The sequence below is a fragment of the Eleginops maclovinus genome, chromosome 11 (assembly GCF_036324505.1).
Source record: "Eleginops maclovinus isolate JMC-PN-2008 ecotype Puerto Natales chromosome 11, JC_Emac_rtc_rv5, whole genome shotgun sequence".
Classification (NCBI taxonomy): Eukaryota; Metazoa; Chordata; class Actinopteri; order Perciformes; family Eleginopidae; genus Eleginops; species Eleginops maclovinus.
In genome coordinates this window covers 12,863,600-12,876,160 of record NC_086359.1, presented here as the reverse complement: position 1 = coordinate 12,876,160, position 12,561 = coordinate 12,863,600, and the positions used below count along the sequence as shown (strand labels likewise).

The 12,561-nt window shown below is 38.8% G+C and overlaps 3 protein-coding genes across 3 annotated transcripts; 1 reads left to right on the top strand and 2 right to left on the bottom strand.

Annotated features, from left to right (window-relative positions):
• Window positions 1-53: 53 nt before the first annotated feature.
• LOC134871961 (tripartite motif-containing protein 16-like) lies at window positions 54-2,418 on the bottom strand. Its single transcript, XM_063895005.1, has one exon. The coding sequence runs from the start codon at window positions 2,263-2,265 to the stop codon at window positions 532-534; it is 1,734 nt and encodes a 577-aa protein (XP_063751075.1). The 5' UTR covers window positions 2,266-2,418; the 3' UTR covers window positions 54-531.
• A 2,296-nt stretch (window positions 2,419-4,714) lies between these two features.
• On the top strand, window positions 4,715-8,859 carry txndc15 (thioredoxin domain containing 15). Its single transcript, XM_063896046.1, has 6 exons — window positions 4,715-4,929; window positions 6,114-6,433; window positions 6,897-7,043; window positions 7,473-7,636; window positions 8,002-8,132; window positions 8,514-8,859. Exons 1-6 carry the CDS (start codon window positions 4,833-4,835, stop codon window positions 8,708-8,710), a joined length of 1,056 nt encoding a protein of 351 aa, XP_063752116.1. The 5' UTR covers window positions 4,715-4,832; the 3' UTR covers window positions 8,711-8,859.
• A 292-nt stretch (window positions 8,860-9,151) lies between these two features.
• On the bottom strand, window positions 9,152-12,408 carry LOC134872657 (uncharacterized). The gene is made up of 3 exons (XM_063896045.1): window positions 12,120-12,408; window positions 11,714-11,888; window positions 9,152-11,459 (listed from the first exon to the last, which is right to left on the bottom strand). The coding sequence occupies exons 1-3, from the start codon at window positions 12,322-12,324 to the stop codon at window positions 10,412-10,414; spliced, it is 1,428 nt and encodes a 475-aa protein (XP_063752115.1). The 5' UTR covers window positions 12,325-12,408; the 3' UTR covers window positions 9,152-10,411.
• Between the last annotated feature and the right edge of the window lie 153 nt (window positions 12,409-12,561).

Below are 12,561 nucleotides of genomic sequence, written 5' to 3'. Positions count from 1 at the left end.
CAGCATTTCACAAATAGGGTTTATCTGACTCTTTTCAAGTAATTTAATAATAGTTGTTTGGTGATATTTATTTGTAAGGTTTCGTACATATACTTTTTATAAATGATAAAACCAGTTACAATGTAAAGACAGATGAAGAGCAACATAGTATGCAGTACAGACACCAATATGTAGCATACTAAATTATATTATACATATTATGAAGATATGGTTCAACAACAACAAAAAGTTACAAGATTGATTTGACAGACAGACAGAAAACCAAATACATGTATACATAGATGACACTTTTTTCTTTTACATAATAACGCCTGTTTATATAAAATCAAAATAAAGACTTTGCAAATGTAGTATTTTTCCAAACTAATTATGTAATAGAAAATAAAACAATAAAAACAAGATTGTTTTATCGAAATAAAAAGAGAACTACACAGACAAAAAATCTAAAACACAAAATCATAGTTTGCTCTCAGAGTGCAGACACACCTCAACCTTAACTGTACAGAGATGAGTCAATTTTTAAAAGTCTGTCTACTTCAGCAACTCAACTGTTCCACCAACTGTACTTAGAAGCCAAAATCCAGGATAGAGAGGCTGAGTGAAGGTGGTCTGCTCCCTGTGGAGGAGGGTCATGGTGTCAGAGATGCTGTAGTAAGAGAGGGTACCTTCTCTGTGATCCAGGTACACTCCTATTCTGGAGGACTGAGGGCCTGAGACGGAAGTAGAAATATTGCTATGGAAGAATTTATATTTACCACCAGGGTAACAATCTAATGCCCAAGATTTGTTATTATATCCAAACCCACTTTCCTTAAGTGTCCCTGTTCTGTTAATATCCTTGTATGCAACTGTTATAAAAGCTTTCCCGCTCACCTCTACCTCCCAGTAACATCGCCCAGTTAGACCCTCTCTACTTAGGACTTGCCATATTTCATCAAATCTGTCTGGATGAGCAGAATATGACTGATTTACTTTCATTAATGTTGCTTTTCTGTTACCGTCACTCAGTGACAACCGCCTGTTTGCTGTATTTGGATCCAATGTGATTTGACGAGAATATTTCCTGAATTCAGCTCTGGTTCTGGGCTCTGATTGAGTCCATAAAACATTTACTTCAGTCACTGCCAGAGAGATGTTTTCCCATTCCTCAGTCACAACAACCTGCAGTTTATCTCTGCCCTTTGACACTGCCGCGGTCACATCCTCAAATAAGCGCAGAGGACAGATATCAATGCTGGGTAAGTCTTCAGACTCACTCAGACGTGACAATGAGGGGTAGTGGTTTAGGAAATGCAAGTGGTCCTCAGTGTGAGAGAGTTGCAGCAGCTTAGCATCTTTCCTCTGCAGCTCAGTGATTTCCTCCTGTAGCTTCTCCTCAAGCTCTTGAGCTTGACTCACTTGAGTTTTCTGCTGGGATCTGATCTTCTGCTTCACCCCAGCGCTTCTTTTCTCAATGAGATTAATTAACTCAGTGAAGATCTTCTCACTGTCCCTCACTGATTCATCAGCAGTGCGATTGATAGCCTCCACCCTCTGTTGAAGCACCTTGACATCTTTCTCTCTGTCCTGGGCTCTCTGTTGGACTTTTTCTCGACTCACCCCAAGCTCCTTCTGCCTGTCAGCCCTCTCTGCTGCAGCGGAGACGATGTCATGGCCTTTGTGGTCATCCATGGAGCAGAGATAACAGATGCACTGCTGATCAGTGCGGCAGAAAATCTTCATCACCTCATCATGACGAGAGCAGATGTTCTCCTGAAGCTTTGAGGTGGCTTCAACCAACTTGTGTTTCTTTAATGGAGCTACATAGAAGTGAGGTTGGAGGTGTTGCTCACAAAAAGAGGCCATACACACCAGACAGGACTTGAAGGCTTTCAGCTTTACCCCCGAGCAGAGATCACACGCAACATCTCCAGGTTTTGCAATGGAAAGATCAGGGGAAAAATCTTGAAGCCCTGCTTCCTTCAATTCCTCCAATAACTCTGCAAGCACGGTACTTTTCTCCAGAGCAGGCCTTGGTTTGAAGCTATGCCTGCACTGCGGGCAGCTGTATGTTTTGTCCTCATTGTCCTTACCCCAGCAGTCTTTAATACAGCTCATGCAATAACTATGCCCGCAGGGAATAGTTACGGGATCCTTTAAAATATCCAGACAGATCAAACAGCTCAGTTTTTCTCGCCCCAGACTCACTTGCTGCGCCATTTCTTCTCCACAACATTGAATGTCAGGAAGTTTCACTTTCTTTTTGCAGAAAAAAGCTTTGCTCATTTCCTTGATGATGAATCACTGATCTACAGTGTATGGGCTTTTCAGCACTTACATGTCACCACATGGTTCTCACACTCATCTTTAAACCGTCAAATCGGTGTAAGGGGAGGAACAACCTCTGAGCTGTGTAGACTTTGAGCACGAGCCATGCCTAGCCAGTAAATAGTTGTGTGTGTGTGTGTGTGTGTGTGTGTGTGGGGGGGGGGGGGGGGGGGTATAGGCCTTCATTCCAAGGAGTGGTTTAAGAGTAGCAATCCGTCTTTAACCCTTTAGTTAGTCTGCCTGTCAGATCCAACAAAAACTACGTATCTTAAAAGGTTAAACAAGATCTTTACATATCTAGAAATCACGTCAACCACATTTACAAGCACATCCATGTCAAAACCACTTAACATAACAATACAGTGGTATGCAAAAGTTTGGGCACCCCTCTGAGATTTCATGACAATTTGCTTTTCCTTTATAATAGAAGATCACAGCAACAACATTTGTTTTCCTACAAAGATGTAGACGTTTTAGTGTTTTCCAGACCAAAATTCTTAGGGTAGCATTACATAGTTTTATTATAATAAAATAAAATGCAAAAAATGGGATGTGCAAAAGTTTGGGCACCCTTATAAATAGCATTCATTTCAACACCTGTACGGATTTATAGCTGACAGGTTGCTGCACAAAATTGCTTTGATTAGCTCATTAGACCTTCAATTACAAAGACAGGTGGAACCAATCATGAAAAAGGCTATTTAACATAGGTAATAGCTGGCTGTGCCTGGCCTAGGTTCTTTCTTAGGGAGTGGCAAGATGGGGACCTCAAAACAACTCTCCACTGACCTGAAAGCTAAGATAATCCAACATTATAAATTAGGAGAAGGGTACAAAAAATTATCTGACAGGTTTAAACTGTCTGTCTCCACAGTCAGAAACGTAGTTGTGAAATGGAAGGCCACAGGAACAGTCCGTGTGAAGGAAAGATGTGGTAGGCCGACAAAAATAGGGGAAAGGCACAGGCGAAGGATGGTGAAAATGGTCACAGAGAAGCCACAGACCACCTCCAGAGAACTACAACAACATCTGGCTGCTGATGGTGTAGTTGTTCACCGTTCCACAATCCAGCGTACTTTGCACCAGGAAGAGCTCATTGGAAGGGTGATGTGCAAAAAGCCTTTCCTGAGTGTTAATCACAAGAAGAGTCGCATGAGGTATGCAAAAGCACATCTGGACAAGCCAGAAGCATTTTGGAACAAAATACTGTGGTCAGATGAGACCAAGATTGAGTTATTTGGTCATAACATGAACAGGTATGCATGGCGAAAAAAACACACTGCATTCAATGAAAAGAACTTGTTGCCCACTGTAAAATTTGGTGGAGGATCTATCATGTTATGGGGCTGTGTGGCTAGCACAGGTACTGGAAAACTTGTTAAAGTTGAGGGCCACATGAATTCCTTACAGTACCAGGAGATTCTTGACAAGAATGTTCTAGAGTCAGTCACAAAGTTGAAGCTACGCCGGGGTTGGATTTTTCAGCAGGACAATGATCCTAAGCACCGATCAAAATCCACCAAGGAATTCATGCAGAAGCACAGGTACAATGTTCTGGAATGGCCATCCCAGTCCCCAGACCTTAACATCATTGAAAATGTATGGATTTATTTGAAGAAGGCTGTCCATGCACGGAGGCCAAGAAACCTGACTGAACTGGAGACGTTTTGTGTGGAAGAATGGGCCAAAATACCACCTGCCAGGCTTAAGGGACTTGTCTGTGGCTACAGGAGGCGTCTACAGGCCGTTATTGCAGCAAAAGGAGGCAATACTAATATTAATGGAATTATTTCTTAGGGGTGCCCAAATTTATGCACATGCCTATTTTTGTTTGAATGCACATAAACATGTTTCTGTTTGACCAATAAAAGTTATTTCACTACTGAGATGTTTCTGTTACCATAAGGTATAACATATGTTAAAATGAAGTTGCTGCTTCAAAAGCTCAGCAAGTGACAAACTGATGCAGTGGTTTTCCTAAGGGGTGCCCAAACTTTTGCATACCACTGTATGTTCATGAAACAAACACCAAATATAAAAAAGTAGAGGATACAAAATAAGGCACACATGAATCAATTGTTGAAAATCCATTCACGTCATGTGACGACATGCAATAACTTGTCTAACACTATGTTATAAGACAGTTTAGTTAGGTCAACGGTTACAGACTGTATTTCACTGGTTAAATCTGATTCCCCTTCTCCCTCCATCTGACATTACAATGATATTTGAGGTTTTTGGGCATTGCTTGTATCTATTTAAACTGGGCTTTTTTTTCATGCCCAGTTTAAATAGATACACGCAGCAAATGGTAGATATAAATATGTATTCCTCATGGATTTTTTAAGAGAGTTATTTCCTGGTAAAAAAATATTTCTGTCTCCGGAAGCATGGATGTCTGAATATCCGGTTGTGTTACATTTATTTTCTTCCGCCACCGCTCGGAATATTGTTTCCTAAGAGCTGAAAAATAGCACCATGTCGTGATAACCGTTCATATTTGCATCAGGCTGACATCGAAAAATATGACGGCTATTTTAAATAAGCTTCACATCTCGCATGTTTTATTATTTGTTTTATATCTTTCGGATGTTTTAAGGCTTTCGGCTGTGATCGCACAAGGTAAGAGACTGACAGCTGCTTGTTAGCTAAACAGTGCTAGCAAAACACAGCGAGCTCACAGTATTATTTAACAAGTGACTGGTTATTATTATACTAAATTGTTAATGATAAATAACACCCCGAACTCACATTGTTATTTAATATTATTGGTGCATTTAAGCGTTATCAAAGCTGGTAAAGATGCAGCTAGGTTTAATTTCTTTGTGTACTTCACACAGTAGCTTGTGAATTTAATGCAGGTGTAAAATCTTATTTAAGGGTTGATTATATTTCAGAATATAAAACAACAGTAACTAAAGGCATTAAATAAATATAGTGGAGTATGGTAAAAGTACCATATTTACCTCTGAATTGTAGTGGAGTAGAAGTACAAAGTAGCAAGTACCTCAAAATTGTACATAAGTACAGTACTTGAATTAATGTACTTAGTTACTTTACACCACTGATTAACAAGTGACTGGTTACAATACTAAATCTAATTATTGTCAGCAAGCTAATTATCTTAAGATCTGAATCTTCTCATTTTAAAAGATATATGATTATCCAAACAAAGCCATTAATCAAAACTAGTGGATAACCAGGGTTGAAAGGGTAACTTAAAATACGTAATACATTAAAATAACTAGTTACCTGTAAAACAAATGTTTTAATCAGTAACCTAATCTGAGTATCAAAATATATGTAATGTAATAACTTTACCTTATTTTTGGATTACCTCATTATGAAATACAATGTAAACAATGCTATACACTATCAAAATGAAGGAAAGACAGACTAAAGAGAAGTCTCTGATTTTTAGGACACTAAGTTTATATGTTTAGTAGATATTATATTGCATATTATATTTTATAGTGTTTAGATACTGGATATATGTATTTCTTACTGAAAATATGTATATATTGTTTTTTCATTTTTAAAATAATGTTTATGTGTATATATATATATATATATATATATATATATATAGATAGATAGATAAAGATACTTTATTCATACCAAATAGTGAAAATATGTTTTTTTAATAATAGTAACTAATAATAAGTCAACATTCTGCTGTGACAAAACGATTCCCCAACTTGGTATAAATAAATAATTTATCCATCTATCTATCTATTCATCTACTGTATCCATCTCATCTTTATATCTAAAGTACTGATTTTAATGTATATGTGACTTTTTTTCAGAGAATGATGAGTCACTGGAGCTCAGACTGTCAGAAGACGCAGTATCCGACTTGGAAAACAGCCCTAAGTTTGTGGAGTCAGAAGAACCGGTCTCTCTGCCAAAGAGACAGTTTAAGACAGCTGAAATTGCAGATGCTGTGATGGGAACCGAGACCCCCATCGATCGATCTGACATCGAGTCCCTTTTCCCCAAAAATGTGAAAGACTTACATTCAGGCTTCTTCCCTCCTTGTGATGAGGACAGTGCCCAGTGTGTTTCGCCAGAGCTGGCTGCTGCAGGCGAGTCACTGGAGGAGAGGGGTGACGAATCCTCACAGCAGGTAACTGGGAGCACTGTAATTTGAAAAGTAATTGTACATCGCATTTTGAAAAGTAGGGTGAAATATTGAAACCTGCCTTGAGGGGGAAACTATGTAAAGTTTTCCTGGTAACGCCATGTTATGTTCTTTTGTGGAGCTGACAATGGCAGGTGTCAATTAATCATCTAAGTTTTTTTTAGCATGAATACCAATTGTTCCCTGGTTACAGATTCTCCAATGTCAGTGTGATTTCTCTTTTGATTTTTTTTGCATTTCTTTGCCATTATGTGAATGTAATTTGAATAGCTTGTTTCTTGCTGTTTTCGGACATAAAGTAAACCACTTATCATTGAATAAAAATGTTAATTGGTAAATAAATCGCTAATGAAAATACGATAAGATCAGTTTAAATGATCAGAGTGAAAAGTGCAGGCATAAGAGCAGTAGTTCAGAAGTTTACTTTTCTTTCAATGTGTACCTGTAGATCATTCTTGACATAGTGCGTGCGGACACAACGCCAACTGAGGAGCAGAACGCCACAGAGACCGCCAAGACGTACAAAGTGAACTGTGATAAAAGGAACACCACAGGAGTGGACAAATTCACTGTACAGGTCCTCAACGCTTCACAGGTATGATGATGCCTCTGTGGCTCACTGGTGGAGGAGTGCTTTCAGAACTGTTAAATTCCAAATTATATTTCCTTAATTTTTCTTATGTTAAAGACACATTTATTAAACAAGCCATAATATGCCTAATCCATCCATTCATTACAATCGGAAGGCTACTAAAAATGTGTTTTGTATTGTGTCTTAATCCTAGTAGAAGTTGAATAATTTTTTCTTCATTGTTTTAGTCCTAATACTGTCGGTGTAGAGGTAAATTTTCACTGTATAAGTTACGGTTCATCAAATTGATGTATACCCATTTCAAGTGTTTGATTTATGTTACATTTTTGTGCTTTTCTGCACTGTATGAGTGCCACATAATTTTGTTTCCAGACATTGTAAGAGATGCTAATCCCTTCCTCAGTCTTTGTTTTTGTTCCTCTCTTCTCTTAGGACCTGATGGACTTCCTAAATGCCAACGGCACAGAGTGCTCCGTGGTGCTCTTCTTCACTGCCTGGTGTCAGTTCTCAGCTGGCCTTGCACCTCATTTCAATGCCCTGCCCCGAGTTTTTCCCAGCATGCATTTCCTGGCACTGGATGCTTCGCAGCACAGCAGGTGATTTGTCTTCTGGTATTAATCTGTATCCTCCATCGCGTTGTAAAAACTAACTTTATAAAGACATTTGGAATTTCAAATGTATATGAGTTCTTTATGGTCTGGCTAAAGTAAAATGAGCTTATACCTGGCAGAATTATAACACAGTTTTATAGCAACTAGTTAACTGTCTAATTAGATCATATATCCATCGAAAAAGGTTATCCACTGCTGAGTAATTAAAGAATGCATATGTGGGTGTGCATAATGCAAACCGAAAAATTCAGTTTTCTATTTGCTTATAGGTGTAAATAGTCTTAGAAACTTCATGATTATTGAAAAATGTTTGGCATGTGTCTTGTTTGTGTCCATTTTTGGTCCACCAGCCTTTCCACAAGATTTGGAACTGTTGCAGTGCCCAACATCCTGCTGTTCCAGGGGGCCAAACCCATGGCCCGCTTCAACCACACGGACCGAACGCTGGAGACGCTCACCTCCTTCATTGCTAACCAGACAGGTACACACTAAACTAGTTTTATCATTTAAAATAATTAAAGAAGTGTGTTGTCATCAGACGCAGTAAAACTAATATCTATTTGATTCAATATAAGATAAGTTAGGATAATGGTATTGAAAAATATTAGGGTTTCACATATATCATAAAAATATGGTGCAAATGGCAATTTGAAATATCTGCAATTAAATAAACAATCCCAAAATCAGTAAGGGCTTGAAAAAAATGTTTACAGTATTATAAAGCATTGGGATTCTGTATGTATTCTGAAAAAAACCCACAGATTTTTATTAGTAGTTTACTATTAACACTTTCCATGCAAATATTAACTGACATAATACTTACTTACATTTTTGAAAAATATACGTTGTTTTTGTGCTCAAGGGTTTGATGTCGGCTCTGACAAAAACGTGACGGATACAGACCGCCTCGGCCCACTCCCTAGCGTCCCGGTGAAAAGCATCGACTGGCTGCTGGTCTTCTCTGTCCTCTTCATCACAGGCTTCAGTACGTACGCCATCTTGCGGACGGACAGCATCCGCTGGCTCATACCGGGACAGGAGCATGAGCATCAGGACTGAAAACACAACTCAGACGGACTGCAAGTCACTGGGTGTAAACGCTTTAGTTTGTTTTAACAGTTGCTAATTTGCTGACGTTTTCGGTGTGTGATGAACAAATAAGTGTATGTGAGCCATTTTGATTTATAATAAATAATGTATCTATTATATTTTTTCTTATTAGATTTTTTTTTCCTGAAGAAAAAACTGTTATTGCGAGGTAGGAGCTGGGTCACATTAGGGAAAAGCTTGAATGGAGTGTAGTTGACTAATTTCCTAAAAAAACAACAAGAATAACAAGACTATATCTACCATCAGAATCAGAAGAATCTCTATCCGTTTATTGCCAGGTACGTTTACACATAAAATGAATTTTCTTCGGTGTATGGAGATGCAAACATAAACACAACATAAGAAAATAAGTTGGAAGAGAAAATAAAAAATAGAACGATTATGAGAAAATATATTTTAAAAGTATTTAATATTAAAAAGAATAAAGACAAGTATTTTCACCAAATATAAATATACAAAATAATTTAAAAAAAAACAATACAATGAATATGCAATTTATGACAAACTGCGTAATATTTTATTATAAGGTGGAGTGCTGTGCAGACAGGTAGGGATGTATGGAAATGTGAAAACATTCAGAGAGATGAACATGGCTCACAGTATCAAAAAATAAGAACAATATGTTTTCCAATGCATATCATTTTGTGCTTACAGAAATTATATACGTTTACAAATCATAAAAAAGAAACAACAACAAAGGTTATTCCAGTGTATAGGGCGGTGGTGGCGAAGTCCATAGGGGCTTGGCCTGGGAACTGGAAGGTCACCAGTTCAAGTCCCCGAAAGACCAAGTGCCACCGTGGTGTCCCTGAGCAAGACACTGGTTATCTACACTGCTCCCCGGGCGCCGTACATAATGGCAGCCCACTGCTCCTAACACTAGGATGGGTCAAATGCAGAGACCGCATTTCGTTGTCCTAGTACTTGTACTCTGTGCAATGACAATAAAGTTGAATCTTCTTCATCTTCTGTATCATATACTTTAGAATGCAACTTAAATATAGAGCTCCTGCGGTCACGTGACTTTTGGTTGGGAGCCACCATTTTGGCAGTCAACATGACCACCGGTGCCAGTGTTTTCTTACCGAGCGAGTATACTTCTCATTTTAATTCAAGTGAAATTCGGCTTTATAGTACAAAATTAGAGAGATTAAATATAAGCGACCCATATAATTCACCCGGTGTGCTTTTCAAGAGCATAACCTCCTGCTCTGAAGACGATGTACCCGACTTGCGCTACGCAGACATCCACAGCTATCTTGTAAGCTTTCCATCAGTGTACTCAGGAGACTCCCTCAGAGCGTACAAAAGCTTGGAGGCTTACAAATGGTGTCAGTCCGGCTTCGTAAACAACATTCAACTGTGGAGTCTTACATCCAAAAACTTCGGCATCATCACTGCAAGGGTAAGTATTAAATTATTCCAGTTTGATAGGCAGTGTCACGTTAGCATTGTTTGTTTATTAGCTTGGCTAGCTACGGAAGTGTCACGTTAGCATGTTTTTTAGCTTGGATAGCTACTGCAGTGCATCTGTAACTTGCTAGTTTGTATTTTTGATCGTACTCAACCAAAGTGGCTGGCGTTTTTTACCTTTATTTATCTGTTTTGGAATTTCATATAGGTTAATCACTCCCAAAGGCTTAATGAAAGTCAACTAAAGCCATGGGTGGTGAAAGTTATTGGCACAGTGCTTTGTAAGATAGTATATTTCTGACGAAGTACTCCTATGACTCTTTCGATGTGAATCCTTAAAGAGGCTAGAGATCTTGTATTCTCTATGTCAGCAGGATCTAACTGTGTTTTTCCACGAGTAAATGCTGGAATTTTTAATTCAGCCTGACACCTTTCAACAGACTCTTTCACCAGAAACCCCCTGTCTGCCAAAACAACATCCCCTGGGAGAATATTAGGTAAAAAAGTACTGTGTTCTGTAATGAACTTATCACTGGTGCGACCTCCCCATCCAGTAGAAATGAAACAAATTGAACCTTGAGGGCAAATGGCAATTAAATATTTCATGGTGTGATGTGATTTGTATCTTGAGTAACACTGCGCACTGGGTCGCAATCTACTTGGTTTCTCTAGAAATATTTCAAAGCAATCAATGATACAAACAGTCTTCTCGTAGTCACCATTTCTAAATACATATGGAAGAGATGTTCTTAAAGATTCTCTTTCAGGCCACACCACTAGGCTTGGCACCAGTCTACAATACATCAAATTAACACAGTTTTTGAAGTGCCTGGAGACAGTAGTTGGGTCGATGCCAAAATAAAAACCCAAAAAGTCAAATGTTAAGTTCATTCGAAGCTTCATCAAAGTCAACATGTATTGTTGAAAACATGTTATTGATGATTTAACTTTGAGAAATGGAGCCAGATATTGAAAAATGGTCATGAGACATGCATAGGTTGCCAGCCCAGTGAGGACATTCACCTTTTTATCATTGTTATTTAAACTAATCTCTGTCAGGGTCTTCCTATTAATCTTTTCCCTTAACAACACATTTTCAGCCCTTAGAGCTTGGCATTCTTGCTCAAGACTCTGGATGCGGGTACAGCAGGTTTCAGAGGTGCATGGTGGTGTTACTGGTTCAGGCTGGACAGGATCATCGGCTGAGTCTTCCAACGGATCTGTGATGGGGGGCTCCTTCAAAGGCTCTGTGATATGGTCTTCTGGGGCTGCATCAGTTGATGTCCTGATGAAAACACAGAAGCAGCAAAATAAGCTTTCATGCATACAATACTGATGGCAGTTTGACATGTTTACATGTTTACAGTTTGACATGTTTAATGGAAATCATATGATATTAGCCTTCATTAAATGACTGGTGTGACGTTATTGTTTATAACCATATCACGGCAGTTAACTATTTGAAATAAAATAATCTGAATAACACACCGATCACAAGTAGACCCAACATGTAATCAGACAGGAGTTTGATCTACCCACCTTTGACGGATGGCTTCTGCAGATATCTTTGCCTGCTCTACTTTGTGCAGTTTAGCCTTCTGCCTTCTGTTAAAAACCTCCAGTCTCGTTTTATGTCTCCTCTTCTCTGGAGATGGAAGGTAATCGAAAATTGAGGGGATAAAATCCGGACTCAACGGATTATCACTCTTTCTCCCTACAAAATAAGAAGGAATATTTCAACACGGGTTTGTTTACCACTAGCTTGCTACAAGCTAACTTGCTAACTGGCTAGGCTGCGCCAGAGCCACACTTGTTGAGTTAAAAAGGGACATCACAGTGTCCGTTAGCTATAATAACTGGGTGCTACTTCTTAAATTAAACTAATTAAATTTAATTAAACTGACCAGAAACTTTTTGTAGCATTGTACTGTATTCCTTCACCCACCTGATATGAAGTGATCACTGCATAAGCGAAAGCCAACGGCCGGGGGGTCCCATCTTTCAGTCTTTTTCTGAAGGCTCCTGGCTCTTTTAATCGCTCCAATCCACTTCTCCCTCCTCTCCGCGTCTTTAGGAATGCGATAATACGATACACCTTTCTTTTTCCCACGCCTATTTGTGCAACCTGGTGCACAGCAGTTATCCACCATCCTTGACAGTCTGCCAGTGCCTGTCAATTTACTGCCGCGATGACTGCCAAAATGGCTGCCCCTGTCGTATCTCGTCACGTGACCAGCATATATGACATCATCTGCAGGAGCTCTATAACATTTTATAAACATGTCAGTGGTGTAATGAATATAAGAACATGTACTCAATGATTACACTAAATTATTTTGTAGTTACTTTACACATTAACATGATTAGCTAATGCAATATATGATCAA